This window comes from Rhineura floridana, chromosome 12, assembly GCF_030035675.1.
Source record: "Rhineura floridana isolate rRhiFlo1 chromosome 12, rRhiFlo1.hap2, whole genome shotgun sequence".
NCBI classification, from domain to species: domain Eukaryota; kingdom Metazoa; phylum Chordata; class Lepidosauria; order Squamata; family Rhineuridae; genus Rhineura; species Rhineura floridana.
In genome coordinates, this window is record NC_084491.1 from 4,924,251 (window position 1) to 4,945,971 (window position 21,721).

Genomic DNA, 21,721 nt, shown 5'->3' on the forward strand with positions numbered 1-21,721 from the left:
CCCAGGTCCGGAGCAGCAGTATAAGATTTAGCAGTGGAAAAGGACCACCATGAATTCTACACTTTAGAAGTTTCAAAATGTTCTGCAGGGAGGGGTTGTGGCAGCTGTGTCTTCAAGATGTTGTCAGTGGAGATGTAGGCAGCGTGTAAGTGCATGAAGAAGGAGGTAACATCTAAGAAGAGAGATTCAAGTGAAAGTCATATCAGCTATCCTGTATGGAAGCCCTGTTCTTTCCGTTCTGAATGCAAGAAGGGAAAAAAGCTATGTTGGCCAGTTGTAGCAGAAGACAGCAAAGAGTCCTGCGGCACCTAAAAGGCTACCATATTTGTTGTGGCAACAGCTTTCATTGGGCCACAGCCCACATAGTCAGGAATACAAAGAGAGGGATATAGGAAGGAAAACTAAACTGTACAAACCACATGGGAGCAGTTGCTAAGTAGTGAGGAAATGGCATTCTGTGTATGTTCTCAGAGGTACTTTTTCTTGATGACCGTATACTACACCATTTCGGATTCGTTGAAGGGGCTAAAGGTAGGAAAAGATGGTGCTGAAGGAGGGAGAGTGAGCACTTGCAGGAAATTTATTTTCCTATTTAAGCCATTCGTTTGGAGGCTGGTTAAGTAAGGAGGCTAAGCAAAGGCAGGAGAAACCATTGGAAGACTAAAAGATCCTAGCAGAGGATACGGCATTAGTCCAGAAAGGGTGACTTATTATATAGGCCAGCTCCCATGAGTTATTCGGTGTTCCCGAAGTGGGTGCCGTCCAAATGTTTGGGCCTACAACTGCCATCAGTTCCAACTAGCACCAGTGCACTGGCTGAAGTTTGTGGCAGTTGTAGTCTAAAACATTTGGAGGGTACCCAGTCGGGGAAGGCTGAATAACTTATGAGGGCCAGGCTTCCCAGATTATTGGTGGCTGTTGTACCCACAATCTCTGTGAAAAAATGGAATGAGTGAGATTAAAGTCTTCTCCTGGACCTGAACTCACATCCATGGTTTCCCCCACTTGCCCTCTAAATGATTCAAGTCTTAGGATGTTCCTTGAAACAGAGAATTTGACTGGAAAGAATTGGCCCAAATTGCCAAAACATTCAGAAATGGGGCCAGCCCATCAAACATGCAGCTTTCCCCTTTATTTTGGTTAAGGGTTTGCCCTTGATCTATTTGGGGTTTGTCCCGAGTACATTCCTGATTGATTCGTGACCCATTTCTTTGAGAATAAGCTCCAAATAATCTTACTCATTCTTATTTTTATTTTTTTAAATAACTTTTAGAAGAATCACTGTTAAGTTAGTGGGGAACAAAGACTCCCAGCTCACTCTGTAATTACAAAAGATTTATACATGTTTGCAGGAGAACTTATTCCATATAAGTAGCAAGGCCTAAGCAAATGTGTGATTATTTTGACACAAACCTGAAATTATTGCCATACTCGCCCATGGGCAGTCATTTCTGAAGGAGGAAAAGTGGATTTCCTAGGGTGTAGGAGATATGTGATGGATATCTTTTTTTCCCTAGGGGTTGAGAGTACAGGATTTTGGGGACAAGGTATTTTATGAGGGGTACAGCTAGGCAGCCCAAGATGTCAAGTCCTGCCTACTTTTTGGAAGAGAGGAAGTTTGGGTCCCACCAAAGCGAAACTAGGAGTGTCTGTTACTTGCCTTCTTTCAGTCTCCACAGGGTTCAACTAGTAGCCTGCAGGACAAATCCAGTTCCCGGAGAGGTGCTCCCTGACCGAAGTGCTAACCACCTCCCTCTATATTTCAACCAGCAATCAACAACTCTGGAACTTGATGCAGTGATGAAGTATCCAAGAAGGCATTGACTCTGTTGATCTGGGAGACTGCAGTGGAATAGGACATAGTGTGGAGGAGGCAGCCTTTGAGGAAGCCAGATCACAGGTTACTATTAGGTCAGAAACCAACACTGATTTGTGCCTAGTGCAGGAGGTTTAGGGATAGTATACTATACTCTCAGCAACCCACCACAGCCAGGATTTTTAGGGTGCTAGGTTCTGTGCCCGATATAAAATTTCACAGTTTTGGTGTGATTGCAAAATACATACACAGAACTAGGTGAAGCCAAACATCCCAGTAGAGTTACATGTAGCAAGACTGAATGTGTGGATATAGCACCAGGTTTCTGGAAGGGCAAAACAAAAAAGAGGAGCAAAGGCAGTAATAAATTGACTAAAATTATGGGAAATGGCTAATGGAGAAACATAAAGGCTGGAAATGCCAAATGACATCAGATGTCTCATTCATGATTGGTAAAGCTGCAATTCCCACCCTGGAACTCCACAGTAACTCCTAGGGATGTTGCCCACGACAATACACTGGCATTAGCAGTAGCCCTGATCATGGCTGGCACTAGTCCTTAGTGAGGGTAGTCTGGGGCCTGGACTACCCCTCTCCACACCAAAAAGGATTGGAGCCAGCTGTGGCTCAGATCTGCCAGAACCAAATGTCCTGCTCTTTGTGTCAGTCAGGCTGCTAAAACATAAATGTCTGTGTCTGACAATCGTTGCTTCAGAGTGCTATTCAATGCTGCCCTCTGTAAATAAAACACTTGTGTTTGGCCTTTGACTGATATTGTGAAGTCTACCTTTGAGATTTTGATGTAAATAATCATTCTCTTGCAACTTAAGACTCCTCTCTGCGCGTTATTACACAAAAGTCTATATTTTTCTTTCTGTATGTTGCCATTTTTTCAATGATTGAGAGAATTTAGACTGGCAATTTGTTTCTTGGTGGTTTGTTTTCCTTTGCAATTTTATATCTTCCTTTTTGTATCGTACTTTGGTTTTCAAACCTTTGGATACGTGCTGTGAGTCAGCAGCTGAGCCCTCCCCAAACGGGTGTCGCTTTGTCATTCTGCTAACACTGCATGCCCCTCCACACAGGTGATTGTCGATGCTCATCTTCTTGACCTACTGGATAATGCTGTATTAAAGGGCCTGGACTCAGCCAGGAGGAAGGTCTTGGTTGTTACTGGGTTGCAAAGGCTTAGGCGAAGCACAATACTGCTAAATATCTGGATCAGAAACTCCTCAAAAACAGCTTTTGTCTCCTTTGATTGCTTTAAAAACAAAAAACAGCAGATGCAAATAAAGTTTCACCAGAACACGGAAAGCCTTTTGGAAATCTGTTTTTTTTACTATGGGCTGGCACAAGATATCCACGAAGTTCAAAAACCAGGGCCTCAAAAACCTGGTTGTTTGGGATGGGAGAGAGATGTGCTCCCTACTTAGGTACATGGGAAGCTGCCTCATACCAAGCCACACCGTTGTCCCTCTAGCTCAGTGCTGCCTACGCTGACTGGCAGCTGCTCTCCAGGGTCTGAGGCAAGAATCTTTCCCACCCCTAACTGTGGATGCGGGGGATCGAACCTGGAACCTGATGCATGCAAGTTGCTAGGAGACTCCTATTCCCCTGACAGAGCGCCACTGGCCAGAGTGGTTTAACAGTCAGTCCCTCTTCTGAGGATTGTAGCTCTGTGAGGGGAACAAGGCGTCTCCTAGCAACTCTCAGCACCCTTCACAAACTCCACTTCCCAGGATACTATGGGGGACACCATAACTGTTTAAAGTGGAATAAAGGTCTGGTGTGGATGTGGCCAGGGACAGCTGTGGTTTAAATTTGGGTGGGAGACTACTTGCATCTGTTGTAGAATAAAAAGGTGGGGAAAACGCTGAAAAAGAATGATACTGTCACAATGTTTTCCTTTTGGAAAGCAAAGGGGCTTTCCCTCTGCCCAATGTCCATCCACCCAATCTCCTCCCCTCCTCTGCTCCACCTTCCCCCTGTCCCTACCTTTTCCCCCTCCCTGCCCCTCCCCCAGGTCAGTTTCACCTATCCTAAGCATGACTGCATGGAAGTAAATCGCACTGAACTCTATAAGCATGCAAATGATCAGACCTGTATTTCCCTCCCTCCCACTCTCCTTCCCTTCTTCCTCCTTTCCTTCACCCCTCCCACCCCTCCCACCCCTCCCCTTCCAATCCACTCTCCCTCCTCTCCCTCCCTCCCACAGTTAGTTTCAGCTATCGTAAACATTGCAGATGAAATAAATCCCATTGAACTCAATAAACATGAAAATGATCAATCCATTCTCAGCCAATCTGCACAGCATCCCATTTCCCACCTCCTGGATTAAAAAGCAGAGAAATTCACTAATGGGCAAAAAAAATCCTTGCAGTTTAAGAATGTACTTATAGCCAACAGATATTTCTACTGAACTTTTAAAAGCAAGGAAATTGGGCAGCTATAGTGAATGAACCAGGGGAGCAGGAGACCTGACCTCCTCTCGGATATATTGTACTGCCCTACAAATTGGTAAAAATGCAAACAGTTTGAGTTGATTTTTCACAGTCCAATCCACTTTCTGTGTAGCTTGGAAGAATTTGGTAACGTGCCTCTACTCTAAGCATATGTGAGTGGTGGCAAAATCTGCAGTCAGAACTGCATCTACAAAGATGAAGAACCACATTTTTTGTATGTTTGTTGGTATCCTCCTTACTTTGCTTTTTTGTGTTACTACAGTTTCTGTAGAGAATCTAACCTAGAAAATTATATTTATCTTACTTTTTATCCTAGAATCCTGTGTCAACTTTATTTTTATTAATATCAAAGCCTTTTTATTGGTCAATGTCATATGATGGTGAAGACTGCCTTTTGTGTTTCAAACTTGAGGTTATGCTCTATTTCTATTTTGGGCGCATTAACAGATGAATCTGAAACTGCAATCTGATGTAAAATCAGATGGATTACAATATGTTGCTACTGAAGCAATGACTCTAGCTGTTGGAAAAAACAAACTTGGCCTGCCCAAGATCCATGTGTTCAGCCTGCTATGCTTAAACCACTCCACTTAAGGAAAGATGGACATGGCCAATTCAAAACATAGAGCACACCTAGAATTTTGCTCGAATATATTTCACCTCCCACTGTTTAATGTTGTGCAAACTGAGAGACTCCTCATGTCCACTGGAAACTATTCTGCAGAACAGTCAGTTCCATTATTCCACCATTGTTTTTGGAGCTTTTTTTTAGTGTTGCAAAGCGTCGCTGCCCTTCACACATTCACAGAAATGGAAGCAAAAGAAAATGATTTACTATAGGAAACTTCACTGAAATTGCAAAGTAAATCAAACATATTTAACTGAACTATATCAGCTGTATCCTAATATTGTTGCTTCCTCCCTGCTAAAACAAGATCAGCACAGCGCATATCTTGTTTCTGTTATTTGGGCTGATTGATGGTGTTGCCAGCACTCACCATATGCTCAGAGGGACATGTTACAAAATTTTTCCAAGCTACACAGGAAATGGATTGGACTGTGAAAGACCAACCTAAATTGTGTTTGCATTTTGACAAATTTGTAGGGCAGTACAATATCTCAGAGAGGAGATCAGGTCTCCTGCTCTCCTGGTGCATTCACTATAGCTATCCAATTTCCCTGTTTTTAAGTTTGATAGAAATAGCTGTTGGCTATAGGTACATTCTTAAACTGCAAGAGTTTTTACCTATTAGTGAATAAGTAATATATTAAGTAACAAAGAAGCAGAGCTTGGAAAAGTTACTTTTTTGAACTACAACTCCCATCAGCCCCAGCCAGCATGCGCTAGCTGCGGCTGATGGGAGTTGTAGTTCAAAAAAAGTAACTTTTCCAAGCTCTGCAAAGAAGCAGTCAGTCCCATATACACGAGAGAGAGGGAGCCCCACAGAATACCACGGGACTTACTCTTGTGTAATCGTGCATGGGATCAGACTACAGCTGGCCCCACCTCCCATCAAGGCCAACCCCATTGGGTTGTGTTCCACTGAGTCCTACTGAGAGCAGATCCACTGAAATCAATAAACCTTAGTTTAACATGTCTATTAGCTTCAAGTGAGGTCTACTCGGCGTAGGAGCAGCACTGCTACCCAGAGGACACAAGGGGCCTTCCTTCTGAGCATGCGCGGCTGGAACTGCGCCGCCCTCCCCTCCAGAAAGAGCGAGCCGGACAAGAGCTCCAAACCTCGAGAACGAGGGGGCGTGCCCCGCCCGTGCCGGGCTGCCGCGCCGCGCTCGGAGATTGGTCAGCAGCGTGGGAGGGGGACGGGGAACAGCGGGCCAATCCCGGGCGCGGAACCCAAGGCTCTTAGTGACGTGTTCCTAGCCGGAGCCGAAGGGGCAGGGACCACTTCGTCGGAAGTCTTGACGGGTGGTTAAAGGAAGAGCGCCGCCTCGTCGTGAGGGCTTCCACCGAGAGGTGATGGGCCGGAGCCGTTCCCGGTCCCCGCCTCGGAGGGGTAAGGAGACGTGGGGGGTACGCGGTGTCCGAATCCCATCTTGGCCCTTCTTGCTGCCTCTCCGTCTCGCCCCCCCCCTCGCTTTTCCGACAAGGCCTTTGCCTTCCTCTTCCTCCTCGGCTGTGGCTGAGCTTAGCCAAGTCTGTGTGGCCGAGCGGGCCGGGGCTTATAAAGCTAAGCGCGGTGTGGGTGAAGGAAGGCAGGGCGAAGCTCTTGTTCTCTCTCTCTCTCTCGTGTCATGTTCTCCCTCTGGCTTTCACCACAACTGATTTTAAATTGTAGGCAACTTGAAAGAAAATGTCAACCTATCTCATGTTTATGATATTTTTTAAAAGCACCATCAGTACATAAATAGCCATGCGAGCAGTGGGCGATTTGCAAGGGGAGGCAGAGAGGACCCTCGCCCCTTTAAGTACTGTGAGCAGAATGTTAGTAGGGCGTGTTTAATTTGGCTAAAGCTGGGAGGTGTCCAGGTGTGGGGCAAGTGGATTTAATTCAAAGCCACCTGCTTTTCCTGTTGTAATTCAAGCACTGCTCTTGAGGGCACAACGGGACAGATCTAAAAGTAGATTGCTTTGAGCTTTTTGTAGGTTTGCAGGTTGGGCAAACTTTAATATGCAGGGCTGAGACTGAAAGGTACACTGCTTTGTTGAAGCTCCATTGGGTATGGTGTGTTACTGCAGGAGGGATAGCTGTACTTCAGAAATACAGGTACATTAAATCTAACTAAGGTTGCTTGTTCTTTAAGAGCGTCGGCGTTCCAGATCCACCTCACGTGAGAGGGAAAGGAGGCGACGGGAGCGATCGAGGTCTCGGGACAGAGATAGGAGGAGAAGTCGTTCTCGTTCCCCACATAGACGACGATCCAGGTGAGGAGGTGACATCAGATAGTTGCTGTAAGTTTTTGTTAACTTGTTCTGTAAGTAGTGCTCTTGTTATAGGCAGTGGATGTGTGAGGGCACAGTAGGCTACTAGCTCTTGCCACTAGCAACTGTTGTGGAAAAGATGGGTGGATATTTATTTTTTTGTTATTTATTTAGACCATGTATATACCACTTATATTTAAATAAAACTCTAAGTGGTGTACAACAAGTCAAAACATCTTAAAACAGCAGGTACAAAAATCAATCAATAAAATACAATTAACTGAACATAACATCCTCTTTAGTATCAGCATAATATAAACATTGCATATAAAATTAAATACAAGAAATACAAGGCAAAAATCATAACATACATAATAGACTAAACAGAATATTCCCTAAGCTTCAAGGGAAAAAAACAAGGTAAGACAAGCCTATTTTTAAGCATAATAGATTAAACAAATCAGCTCATATAATTTACCTTTGTTTGAAAGATTTATTTTGTCTTTCCCCCCCTTTTAATTACAGGAATTCATGAGTCAGTTAACTATTTTTCCTAAGGGAATTATGAGTTGCTTATTGGATAGGAGGGCAGCATCGGGTCTTGGCAGCTTAACTGCTTTTATCAGTTCCTTCTCATGATAGTCTTTAACTGTGTTGACTCCATTCTCTCCCACCTTCAGCAATGGCTTTGCTGTGATGTTTGACAATGAGGAGGGGTTTTTGTTTAGGGCTAAACAGGATGGCTTCTGAGAGCTGTAAAATCCTGGCTGAGTAAGGAAGAGAAATGTATGTCCCTTGGTGTAAATTGTAGCTAAATTTGAACCTTTTTATTTTGTACAAGGAGAGCTGATGGGCATGGGGTCCTTGCATTCTCTGTAAACTGCACCTTTCTTACCATTTTATTTATAAATAATCTCCCTCTCCAATCTGAACAGTTTTCTATTGCATCCTCTGTCCGTTTGATCTCTCCCTGTTGATCACAGCTCTTTTCCTGTAATAGGGTATTATACTTCTGAGCACCTCTCCTCCCAAACTAGCGTACTATTGCTTAATAAATGCAAAATGGTTGTATGTGTCATGGGCCCCATAGAGAGCTCCAAGCAGAGGGAGGAGGACTGGGGCCCAGGGGAGAGCTCCAGTGGTCTGCTGAGGAAGGTAGCCTGGTCAGGGACAGCTCCACCCGCAAGGGGCTGTTGATGAGACGGTGCCGGGCATTGAGCCTCCTACTGTCACTGTCATGACTCTTGACTCTGCCCATCCTCCTGAGCCGCCTCCAACACCACTGCCCAGGGTGGGGGGAGCAGGAGAGGTTCAGAGGAGGGGGCTGGTGAACAGCTGGCAGATGTGTCTGCTCCCATCGCCAATGATGTGCTGGCAGATGTGTTGGCATGAACAGACTGAGCCTGCTTCCCAGCCCCCGCGAAGTAGTCCCCATATGCTGACCCAGTCCTGAACTGGGACATCCTTCCCATGCAAGTAGTGAAACCACCCTGAGCCTACTTAAGTGGGCTTGGGGGACATGCCAAGTTGCTGTGACAACTTATTATTAAATTTATATTTCACCCAGGGTGGCAGAAAAACACATCATCAACATATTGCTGACATCTTGTCCCAAATCTCCTAATGACTGCTCCCAAGGGCTTCATATAGATGTTAAACAGTATTGGGGAGAAGATGGTACCCTGCAGCACCACATAGTGCAACTGCCAGGGAGCTGAAAGACAATTACCCAGTGCTATACCCTGAAAACAACCCTGGAGATAGGATGGGAGCCACTGTAAAATAGTGCCTTTGATATCCATCTCACCAAGTTGTCTGGAAGGCCAGCGTGGTCAATGGTATCAAAAGGTCTTTAGCGATCAAGTACAAATAACAGGGTCACCCCCCCCTTGTCTTTTTTCCTGATAAAGGTCATCCATCAGGGTGGCCAAGGCCAGTTGACTCCCATAATCAGGCCTGAACCCAGATTGGAATGGGTCAGTGTAATCTGTTTCATCCAAGAGTACTTGCAATTGCTGCACCACAATTCTCTTGATCACCTTCCTTAAAAAGGGATATTTGCGACTGGGCAGTAATTGTCACAAACTAAAGGGTCCAAGGTGGGCTTTTTCAAGAGCAGTCAGATCACTGTTTCAGAGTGGCTAGCACCCCCCCACACACACACACAAGGACACATTGACCATGCCCTGGATTCATTCGGTCATACCCCCTCAGTAAGGGCAAGGGTCAAGAAGACACGCTGCTGGCCGCATTGTCACAAGCACCTTGTCCACGTTATCAGACCCCATCAACTGAAACTGATACCAAGAAATTACAGCAGATGTTGACTGGACACCTCAGTGGGGACTGCAGTAAATGTGGATATGGCATCAAGATTGTTAGGGAGGTGAGCAACTACCCTCAAAATGCCTTCACAGTGAGCTTCCAAAGGATCTAAAACTCAATTTCTTGGAGGAGATGTTAACAGACAGTAAGAAAAAGCTCCATTGGACAGCTACTTGAGGACGCAATGGAGGCAGAAGAGTGGGCCTTCTTCACCGCCTTCACTGCCACACAGGAGGCACAGTTATGGTGCTTTACTTGTGCCTAGTCAACCTCACAGCACGTCTTTTGCCACTTGCACTCTAGCCATTGTCCAGCCTGTTTCATTGCCCTTAGCTCATTGGTGGACTAAGGTGCAAACTAGGCTCCACAGTGCCAGAGAGGTGGCTCAGGGACGGCCGTGTTAAGAGCCTGGTGCATCTTGTTCCACAGTGTGACAAGGGCTTAATTGGGGAAGGGCCATAGTTCAGTGGCAGAGCATCTCCCTTGCATGCAGAGGGCCCCAAGTTCAATCCCCGGTGGCATCTCCAGGTAGGGCTGGGAGAGGCTCCTGCCTGAGATCCCGGAGAGCCACTGCCAGTCTGTGTAGACAGTCCTGAGCTAGATGGACCACTGGCCTGACTATAAAGCAGCTTCCTGTGTTCTTCAACAGGGTCATCTGCTCTGTCTCCTGCAAAGTCCCACAGAGCATTTAGGTACCCATTGAATTCCGTTGGTCTCCAGGGGCAGACCACCATAGTCTGTCCACCACCCTTGCAGGAGGGGATCAGGGCCATAAGTCCAAACTTCACCAGGAACGGATTTGACCATGACAATGGGGTGATATCCACCCCACCCCGTACTTCCAGACCACCCCTTCCTCCATCTGGAGCAAAAACCAAGTTGAGGGTGTGGCCTGTCCTGTGTGTCAGACCGAAGATAACTTGAGACAGTCACAATGGAGGCCAGGAAGTCCTGAGCTATTGTTCTGGGCGCCTCCAACACCACAGCCAAGACGGCCTCCACCAGCTCAGTCAGAGAAGCCGAGCAGCAGTAGCAATCCTTCTTTACTGTCCCCTTGCCTGACACCAAGTGCAGGCCCTCACTGCCAGCTCCAAGAGGGTGGTTTCCTAGTGACAAGTAGAAGTTCTGTGTACCACAACAACCCCTCCCCCCCATCCCTGTCATCTGTGCTGATGTTGCACCGAGTATGCAGGTGGGCGAAGCAGAGTCAGATCAATTCCTCCCAGCTCATCCCCCCAAGACTTGTTAATACACATCAGATGGACACCATCATCCACAATCAAATTGTAGATGAATGTGGTCTTACTGTGTACTGATCTGATGCTAAACAGCACACACAGTCCAGTGGGCACAGCTGATGAGCAACCAGGAACCCATGAACGGGGGGGAGTGGGAACAAGGCATAGATAGCCTTGCCCTCATCTTCCATGGTAGTTTATCACCTCCCCATGGCTATACGTCCTTCTATTCATGATCACTGGAATTGGGGTGGCATCACCCATGTTCTTTCTTCCTGAGACACCTCCTAAACATATGATATAAATAACAGCCCTCCAACAAAAATGAACAGAACCAGTTACCCCAGTATGCTTCTGAGAGAATTGGACACAGTATTACAAAAGCGACACATGACCTGCCCAATATCTTTAATGCTGAGCACACCTACTCCCCCGTCACACACTTGGGGAAGGCTGGGCTGCTGCCATTCTGAAGGCATCTGGTGACTTTCTCTTATCATGCATATGCACCTTACACCCTCCCTACTACCAACCTCCTCTAGACTGGAGATGAAAACCTACAAGGGGTAGCACCCTTACCCTCTGTAAGCGACTCCCCAATGGATGACCTCCTTTGGTGGCAACTCTGCTGGTGGCAGGCTTGCCGCTGAAGGGCTACTGGGCTTTTATGTCCCTGACCCAGCCGGGAGCTGATGCAACAGGCTGCAAGAGCAGCCCAGCTGAGGCAGCGCCACTTTCTAGCTGCTCAGATAGGCAGAGATGTGTGCAGCTCATACCTTTGGATGATAAGAGAAATAGGAGTGCCTAATACCTTGTCATTAACTCTGCAGAATAAATGGGGGGCAAGAGAGCCTGTCCTTCCTGCTGGTATCCTCTGTGTACCCAGCAACTGAGATAGAGGAGAGGGAGGTTGCAGTTGGCGCGTCCCAAAGCAATAGCAACATGCGCTTCTTCCTCTGCTTTAAAGATCCAACCGTCCTCTCCGGCATGCTTCCTTCCTCATGCAGGCTGTCCTTGCTTGCCGGTGTTGGTTAGGCTGAGCTTGCCTGTCTCCGTCTTGGCAGGATCCATGTCGCTCACTCTTCCAAAGGAGGTAGTGGCAATAGCTGCTGCTAGCGATAGAGATGGTGGCAGCAATGTACCCTTCTGCCTTCACTTTAAAGCGTTTGCAGCTCCTGCCCACTTCCATTTCTCCTGCTGGTGGCTACCCAAAAGAGGAAGCTGTGCTTCCTTTACAATGAGTGTAGGGAGCATCACAGATGCCTAGCAGGTCTTGCTCACAAGTCCTGGGTTGCCTACAACCCTTTGTATGTGGCTTTGTAAATGTTTTCATTCTGTTTTTGAGTTCTTCCTCCCACCACCACCAAACTACCCTGCAAATGTGCCAGCACGTCTCCTTTTGTGTGTCTCATTGGCTGGCAAATGCACCTCATAATTTCCTTTGCCATTAAAGTGCAATCTGCGCTGGTTTGACATTCTAGATCTCCACGGCGACATAGATCCAGTTCTTCTTCCCCTTCCCGACAGAAAGATGAAAAGAAAGATGCCAAAGATGCCAAAGGCAAAGAGCGCCAGATCACAGGTAATAAAACAGGGTTGTGGTGTTGCAAGCCATGCTGGACAATAATGTGCTGTGATGCACCTTATTAATTTCAGCACTCTACTTTGCAGTCCAGATCACATGGATTTATTAAGGGGAGGGGTTGTTAATGTGAGATGGATCCTGCCTTTGGGCAAGCTGTGTTGACTTGACAACTTTCTGGTTTTGTTGGTGATGACTCGTATCCTACCCACAGCACCTCCATCTTATTAGGATTCAGATTCTGTTTATTGGCCCTCATCCAGCCCACCACCGTGTCCAGGCATCAGTCTAGAGTTTGCACACCCTCTTGATTCAGATGTTAGAGGATAGAGCTGGGTATCATAGCGTACTGCTGACACCTCACCTCAGATCTCCTAATGACCACTCCCACTGGCTTTATATAGATGTTAAACAGCATTGGGGACACAATGGTACCCTGTGGCACCCCACAGCACAATGGCCAGGGGGCCAAAAGACAATTGCCCAGTGCTGTTCTCTGAAACTGCCACTGGAGATAGGATTGGAACCTCTGTAAAACAGGGCCTCCAATACCCACCTCGGAAGTATACCATGGTCAATGGTATCAAAAGCCAATGAGAGATCAAATACGAATAACAGGGTCGCACCACGTCCTGTCCTTCTCTCGATAAAGGTCAGCCATCAGGGTGACCAAGGCAGACTCAGTCCCATAACCAAGCCTGGACCCAGATTGAAATGGGCCAACATAATCTGTTTTATCCAATAGTACTTCCTGTTGTTGCACCACAACCCTCTTGATCACTTTCCCTAGAAAGAGGATATTTGCAACCAGATCATAGCTGTCACAAACCAATGGGTCCAGGGTGAGCTTTTTCCAGAACAGATCACCATCTCTTTCAGGGTGGCTGGGACTACCCCCGCCTTCAAAGACACATTGACAACACCATGGATCCACTTGGTTATACCCCCTTGAAGAGCTTTAATAAGGCAAGAGGGGTAAGGGCTGAGAAGACATGTTGCTGGCTGCATCACTGCAAGCCCCTTGTCCAGGCTGCATCAACTAAAAGTGGTGCCAAGAATCAGCAGCAGCAGCAGACACTTCACTGAACACCTTGTTGGGAACTAGAGTGAATGTGGATGTAGCGTCAAGATTGCTACGGAGGCAAGCAACTTTGCCTTCAAAGTGCCTCCCAAACAGTTCACAGGGCCTTCCAAAAGGTCTAAAACTCCATTTCCTGGAGGAGATGTTAACAGACCTTGGACAATAAAAAAAAGCTCCGCTGGGTGGCAGCTTGAGGATGCGATGGACGTAAAAAAGTGGGCCGCCTTCACCACGCTCACTGGTGCACAGTAGTCATGTTTATGTTTTTTCACTTGTGCCCAGTCAGCCTCGCAGCATATCTTTTGCCACTTGCACTCTAGCTGTCATGCCACCCTTCCTTTGAAACATTTCCAGATGGTTTACGGAGAAAAGAATAAAATACAAAACACAACAACAATATATAATCAAAAGCAGCAGGTCACAGCAGTATAAAATACATCCGTTTTTAAAACCTTGAAAAATTAAAAAGAGCATTGCTGCTTCTGAAAAAACATCAGAATAGGTACCAAGTCAGAAGGTGCCATCACTCAACAGGTCCCTTGCTCGAGTCTAGCCCAATGATGAATGTTGTCTTAGTCTCCATCTGCACTATACTTTTAAATCAGTATTGTACCACTTTAAACAGTCATGGCATCCCCCAAAGAATCCTAAGAACTGTAGTTTGTTAAGGGTGCTATGAGTCAGGAGACCCATATTCCCCTTCCGGAGCTACAATTTCCCAGAATTCCCTGGGAAGAGGGATTGCTGGTTAAACCACTCTGGAGCTCTGCCCATTTCCTTATTAATAAACAGGTTATAAATGTTAGATACTATACCCTTATCCTCACCATCTGAGGATAACAGAAGAGATTCAAAGAGATTAACGTAGAGCCTATTCCTTGATATGAGAGAGAGAGAGATGACAGTCAGAGAAAGTATTTGAGTCTGTATAGACCAAACTATTCATAAGCTGTCACATTAAACTCTCGTGTCTCTAGAGCGGAAATCAGGATTTCAGTACAAGGGGTAAATGGGGAGATATTGGGCATTATCCAAGATCTGTTTTGACCCTGTTGCTTGATTTAAAGATACGTGTTTAATTCCTGATTAGCACATTAAAGTCTTCCTTTTCAGAACATCTTCCAACTCATAAGAACATAGAAAGAGCCTGTTGGACCAGGCCACCTGCCCATCTAGTCCAGCATCCTGTTCTCACAGATGCCTATCAGAAGGCTAACTCCTAGTTTGGCCCTTGAAAGCAAAACAGAAAGGCTGTTCTAGGACAGTTCCATGCAATTCTTGTCTCCATTACCTCTTCACTGGCAAATATAGCAAGGCTCTCCTAGTTGTCTCCCTTTCACTTTATGTCCTTGTTGTGTCTTTGTGTCTTTTCCAGAAGAAGATCTAGAGGGCAAGACAGAAGAAGAAATTGAAATGATGAAAATGATGGGATTTGCATCTTTCGACACGACAAAGGTGAGTGTCTTCTTCGTAGTGCGTAGTCCAATGGAAGCATGTGGATGAGCTGCGTCTGCTGTTCTGCCATCAGTTCATAACAGTGGGCTGTGTGCTGCAACTCTGCACAAGCACAGAAAACCCACACAGTGTGGTAGTGGTTGCAGAATTGAACTTCCTGAGAATCTGCTGTGGGTTTTTTTCTTTTAAGGGCAAATTTCCAACTCTACAACTTTTTTGTAGAGCAGTGAGTGATTGTGTTTGAGCCATACCTGCTGAAATTCTAGAGGCCAGAAAGAGAGGCTGACCAAGATTTACTTACTGACATAAGTAGCAAAACAAGAAGACAAGCAGTTTTTATTCAATAGGCATAACCTTGGCACATCTTGAATTCACCTCCTTACATGCCACACTGTTGGTTGAAGTCATACGGGAGGAATTTTTTGGCAAGGTTATTAGCTCTCCCTCTCTAATTAGACCTTTATCCTGATAATGTCTTCTGAACCAGCCATTTAGAGTTGTTGACTGCAAGTGGTGTTCTAGTGCTCCTTAATGAGGACCAGAAATAGCAGGCAAATGTTCAATAAATGTTCAGTGTACCCCTTGCAAAGCACAGCTGCATGAGAATATTCAGGTTGGTTCTACAGTGTATTCTCAGTTCACACAAGGCAACAGTGAGCTTCAGTGGGCCTGGCCAGGACCTTGGCACTATATCCTAGTGCATGATCTAGAACGGGGCGAAGAACCTTAAGCCGAAAAGGGACCTCCCCAGCCAGCCTGCAGCCTCTCCTCTTTGCCCACCCAGTGGAGCAGTTGAGCTTGAAAAAGCCTCTTATTGTCTTATCACCAAATATGCCGCCAAACAAGATCGGCCTCACAAGACCTTCTCTTGGTCCCACCAGTGAAAACAGCTAGGCTGGTGCGGACCAGAGAGAGGGCCTTCTCGGTCATGGCCCCCACCCTCTGGAACTTGCTTCCTTTTGACCTTCGACATGCGTCCTCCCTGATGGCTTTTCGTCGAGCCTTAAAGACCTTGTTATTCAGGCAGGCCTATGGGATTTCTGGGGTGGGTTAGGCTATTACTAACAGGTGGTTTACTGTTGTATGAATATGTTTTAAATTGTGTTTTATATTGTGTAAGTCGCCCAGAGTGTCTGTTAAGTCAGACAGATGGGCGACTAACAAATAAAATTTTATTATTATTATTATTAGAAGGATTTTTTCAAGCCTAATTGTGGCAGGGAGAGAGAATATGTGAAAGGCCGAGTGTATGTATGTGTGTGTTGTAAGAGTGTGGGGTGGCACCCCTCGCCACTGGCATCCACCCCTGGAAGGTTGGCCACAAAGGAATGTGGCCGTTTGGCTGAAGAAGGTTCTCCACCCCACTGCAGAACATGCCTTAGAATTTTCCACAACACAAAACACTTGGATTTCTTGGTTTGTGCACGGCTGTGGGAGGAGTTCCCAGAAGGTGGGTAGCCTGAAAGCTACTGATCTGGCTTCTCATGGAAACATGCATTGGCTTCACAGTAGGATCTCTCTCTCTCTCTCTGCAGATTTCCTAAAGTGACAGTGTTAAAAAAGAGAAGAGACAGACACCTCTGTGGTCACTGGCTTTCCTGAGATTTGCTAATTGATGTCATCACTTATGTCTTACCTTTCCTCCAAAGCTCATTGGCTTGTATTGGCTACCTTTTCTTCCATAAATGGGTTCTCTTCCCTCTTCTTTCTGCAGCCCCCTCAACACCCAGAAAATCTACTCTTGGGGGTTGGAGGACATCTAGGAATGACCTAGAGACTGCCAATGAGGGGGCAGGGAAATTGTGAACGCACCCTTACATGAACAGAGGAGCAACTTAGGATCCAAGCTGTTGTTATTCTCTCCAGGTGTCACTGCACCTCTTGTTGTCTGGAGGTGACTTGGGTTTTTCTTTATGTCTTGCAGGGCAAGAAAGTGGATGGCTCTGTAAACGCCTATGCTATTAATGTGTCACAGAAGAGGAAGTACAGGTCGGCATTTGTTCCACTTGGAACAATTGGCCCTGAGTGTGGGAGCACTTCTTGGCCCAGCATCAATTTGTTCACAGGAATACTTGCAAGAAAGAGTTCTCAGCACTGTTCCAGAACCTCCCTTTTTTTAGAAACACAAGAACAGATTCCCCTTCGTTGCCACCACTCACCATATGCTCAGAGGCACGTTACCAAAATCTTCCAAGCTGCACAGGAAGTGGATTGGACTGTGAAAGACGAAGCCAAATTATGTTTACATTTTGACAAATTTGTAGGGCAGTACAATATCTCCGAGAGGAGGTCAAGTCTCTGCTCCTCTGGTGCATTCACTATAGCTGCCCAATTTCCCTGCTTTTTAGAGTTTGATAGAAATATCTGCTGGCTATAGATACGATCTTAAATGGCAAGGGTTTTTTGCTTTTTAGTGAATTGAAACGTTGACCTGTAGGATTTCTAGCCTTACCAGTAGTATCTGCAACAAAATATTAGTGTGAGTGCTTCTGTTCAGGATGTCAGATAGCTAAGCCTTTTTCCAGGATATTCTATTCCCGTACCATTTTCTGTTTCTTCCCTCCTCCTCCAAAAAAACCCAGTTAGTTTGTGACCAGTGAGTATGGCTCAGTCCTTTGAGGGTTTGGGGTCCCCATCCTCTGTAGGGTTGTTTTTTCTAATAAGGTTTTTATATTACTTCAAATTTTAGGGTTCCCTCTTGTGTGTGAATGGTGCTATTTTAGCTGCATAAGGGCCACATGGAGATAATGACTTTGCTGTTCATAGATTCTGCTACCATAAATTGTTAAGATAGAAACTAAGCATTAATAAACATGCTTAAAAGTCAGATAGGTGTGTGTCTTGTGTGACTCAAAATCATCACACAAGTGCAGAATGGTGTTTTAGAATATAAAAATTAGCATACTGAGATTAATTTTACTGCAATAATTCTAGCCCTTATGGCTGCAAAGATATACTGTTGGGCAGTGTAAAAAAACTCATGAAGATTTGATGGGCTTTGAGAACTTCTAGAGGTGAGGAGTTGTGGCTTCAGTATAGTTCATTGCTAATATTTGCTTTTTCTTATTATAGACAATACATGAACCGAAAAGGTGGATTCAACAGGCCTCTGGATTTTATTGCCTAATATCTACACTTGTTACATGTGAAAGACAACTTCGCTCTCGTCCCTTAATTCTCTTAACAACAAAACCTGTGGCTAAGAGGATCCCAACTTCTTCCCACATTAAATGGAGGATCTCAATTGTGGAGAATCTATGAAAGTGATATTGCCTCATAGGAAGAAATGGTAATGTGTTTTTGTCAAATGACATGTTTGTACAAAATGATTTCCTTTTGTAGGTTTCTGTTTTTAAATACTGGCTAAATTAAAAAAGAAGAACCTGTGGTGTTTCCTTCAGAGTGCTTCAAACAGAAAGTATGTTCTCTAAACTAGGATGGAGAATGACTTTTTTTGTCTTACTGAGGTATTGAAATATGTTTGTGTGCTATTTTACGTTTATATCCACTTTTCCTCCCAGAAGCTGAAGGGGGCAAAAGCAGTTCTCCCTTTTCCTTTTTTATGCTCAAAACAATGTTGTGAAATAAGTTAGGCTGAGTGTGTGTGACTGTGCTAAAGTCACCAAGTGAGTTTTATGGCTGAGTGGGGATTTGAGCCCTGAGAAATACTGAGTGGTGAAAATTCTTCTCAGAATATGTGTTTAACCACCACTTCCACTACCTTTCCTTATTCTTCAGAGAAATTCTGTATTTCAAACCCAATGTTCCCCACTTGTCTGGCTTCTAGCCAACAGAGGGCACTGCCGCTGTTTTGTTGTCCCCAAACCAGCATGTGAACATGGTACTGCAACTCGGATGGACTTTTCTTGTAGGCATTGCAAGGCTACTATGGATGCTATGGGTTAATGAAATTATGCATATTTAGTGCAAAAATCATTCAGTGTTAATTTTGCATATTGATCAATGTCTTTTTAGTACAAATTGTTGGGGCAGGTGATGGTTGTTTTTTGCAATGTGTAAAGTACACATAACCTTGCCTGAGCCTTAGCATCCAGACCATTGCTGGTATATCTGTAATGGTTGGAGGCACTGATCATGAATACCAAACCTTAACAATTGCCCTGATGGGTCCAACCAAACATCTAGTCCAGCATCCTGCTTTACTTATGGCCAGCCAGATATGTTTGGGAGATACAAGCAGAAGAAGATAGTTAAGACTATCCCTTGCTCTGAGTATCTTAATAACCAAAGGTATAGTGCCCATGAGCCATGGAGTTACCGTTAGCTGTCATAGCAAATAATAATTGACTTGGCCTCTGTAGTAAAGGCCACTAGTTTAAATAGCCTGCATGTCTTCATCTCTTAAAAGCTAACATCTGTGGTAACTTGCTAGTCCTTGCTAGCTGTGTTAGATGCTTTCACTTATCTTTGGTGGCATCTGAGCACACTTCAGACGAAGTGCAGGGTGCTTGGTTGCCCCTCTTGTGGTACCCATTCATGTGGACATTGCCATCAATACTGCTGATTGGATGCTGTCATTTATAATGAATGGAACAAAATGAAAAGAGATTACTTTAATGAGGCAAGGATAGTACACATATTGGAATTGGGTGTAAATCACTCACTCTGACAAAAATGAGAAGGAGCTAACCAGTAAAACTCTTATGCAACATGTTAGTGGAGAGTAACCCTATTGGGTTTTCCATCTTGGGATGGTCTTGGCAATAGAAGCTGAGCACCAGGATGCAGAGATGTTATCCTAGCTAAAATGTACTCTTTAAGGCTGCAAACGTATGCATACTTAAAAGAGACTAAAACCCATTGAATTAATGCTGAGGGCATAAATTGTGTGTTGTGTGGTGCTTGATGGCTGGGCCACTCGTATTTTCCCTTCCACAGCTTATTTGACAGGTGCAATCCAGATTAAAATCACACGTTCAACTTCCTTTGACCTAGAATGACAATGGGATTTATTCCTCACACACACATGTATAGACCTAAAACTAACAGGATATTGCTAGCACATTGTCCAGGAGGGTTTGTCTTGCATAAGATCATCCCATATTGAAAATCTGAAGCCAAGCTTGTTGAACCAAACATTACAGGAAGTCAAAACTCAGGTTGGGTGTGTGTATGTCCATGTGTGCTGCATTGCAATTTGATTGAAAGCTATTGGAGTGAATCTAAAAATGGTAGATAACCTAAAGGCTAGTTTGCATAGCTGCTTCTACTTCAGTTGAACATCTCAAATCCCCTCCTGCGCCCCCCCCCCCACATGCTGTCCTCATTATTTTCTGTGAGGTCATATAAATAAAGATTTCTGCATCAATCTGAACTAAGAATGAGGTCTTTACTGAGAATCAAGTTTCAAAATGAGGTGAACCTTTGCAGGACTGGACTTGCTTGAAGCTTTTATGACTGCAGTCTCACAAACACTTACATGTAAACCCCTTTGAACTAATGGGACTGACTTCAGGAGTAAGCACCCATATGATCATGCTGTGAGAGAGATGGTATATTCTCTGGTTTTACCTGCTGATTGAGTTCAGTGGCATTTTCTGCAGAGTAAGAGTGCATAGGAATGTAGCCAATGCTGAGCAAAGTCCCCCTACATTTTATACATTTGTCTAGAAAATCCATTTCAGATGTACAGCAGAGCTTTCAGTGTGTATTTCTCTAATAGCCACCTACACCCTATCCATCCATCTCACCTAACACGTGTTATTTCCAAAAAAAAGTCTGTTCAAAGGGGAGAGGGATACTGCAATTTCCACTGATGTATCTACGGTGTTTTTTTTTGGCTAGGATTCAATTAATACCAGATGTGGTACCTGTTCATAAATGTTATAGACTACATCTGGAGTGAAAGCATACAAGTAAAAGCTGAGTTGGGACGGATTTTTTGTAGAAAAATTTGAACAGGCAGAATTGTGTGTGGGTCAGCTTCTGCTCTACTGCCTTCAGTTTCAAAAACAGCAGTGACATGGCTCTGTAATGACACAGCAGGCTTTAGTTACCAGTTCTTGAACTTCGTATTCAGTAACTAAAATCTAGCAACCTTTTGATTATACAGTTCCCTGTCTGTCCATAGGGCGTTATTATAACTAAGCTCAAATGTTGGCAAGAGTTTGCTTATTGGTGTTGCCTTTGATGGTAATAAGTTCTTTTATTTTTGTCTTCCATGTACAGAGAGTATCCGCTTCTATTAGAAGCGCACGTGAAAGGTCTGCTCTTTATGGCAGCTCTTGGGAGCCTCAGGCCATGAGGGGTGAAATGCAGCCTCTGTCTTGCCCTTGGTACTCTCACCAAGTTCACTAGCCCTAATTTGCACCCTCCTTGACATTTTGTGCATGGTTAGAATGTCTCTAACTCTGACGCTTGCTTGCTTGCATGGAGGACAGTGTCTGTAGCAATTAGTCTACTGTACAAAGGTAAAATTAACACTTGTTGCTCCATCCCCTTTTGCTTCTGGCATGTGGCCCTTAGGTTGCTAAGGGAATAAGGACCTCTGGCTGAAAGAGGTTCCCCATCTTTACTTCATTGGGAAAACACCAAAGACCTTTGACATCTTAAACTCACACATTTATTATGGTATTAGCTGTTAGGTGTTAGACTACAATCCACATCAGGTACATATGTTACTCTGTGCTAGAAAGTATATAGGTGGTGGGAGTTGGAAGTAGTGGGGTCAGAGATAAATTTAAGTGCTCATTAGTAGAAAAAGCTGTTGGTGATTGACAGATGTCCTGACATTGGTAAGTTAACATGTAGTGTGATTTTTAACTCAAGTCCTTTTCCACAAGTGATAGTATTGAACCCCTTAATGAATTGAGCAGTTTCGTGTTGTGGTCTTCTGTTGAAGTTCCTTTGTTAAATTATGG

The 21,721-nt window shown here is 44.8% G+C and overlaps 2 protein-coding genes across 3 annotated transcripts in view; both read left to right on the top strand.

Annotated features, from left to right (window-relative positions):
* The window catches only part of ADD2 (adducin 2), a 93,171-nt gene extending 91,256 nt beyond the window's left edge, over window positions 1–1,915 (top strand). Inside the window, exon 15 of the mRNA XM_061592308.1 lies at window positions 1,671–1,915. Coding sequence (XP_061448292.1) covers window positions 1,671–1,690 — 20 coding nt within the window. The 3' untranslated portion in view covers window positions 1,691–1,915. The remainder of the gene's footprint in view (window positions 1–1,670) is intronic.
* A 4,249-nt stretch (window positions 1,916–6,164) lies between these two features.
* SNRNP27 (small nuclear ribonucleoprotein U4/U6.U5 subunit 27) lies at window positions 6,165–18,227 on the top strand. 2 transcript variants are annotated; one of them, XM_061592762.1, is made up of 6 exons: window positions 6,165–6,293; window positions 7,042–7,162; window positions 12,204–12,304; window positions 14,761–14,840; window positions 16,765–16,829; window positions 17,913–18,227. In XM_061592762.1, the coding sequence occupies exons 1-6, from the start codon at window positions 6,257–6,259 to the stop codon at window positions 17,965–17,967; spliced, it is 459 nt and encodes a 152-aa protein (XP_061448746.1). In that variant the 5' UTR covers window positions 6,165–6,256; the 3' UTR covers window positions 17,968–18,227. The 2 variants fall into 2 exon arrangements, with proteins under 2 accessions (XP_061448746.1, XP_061448745.1); XM_061592761.1 differs by lacking the exon at window positions 16,765–16,829.
* Window positions 18,228–21,721: the final 3,494 nt, after the last annotated feature.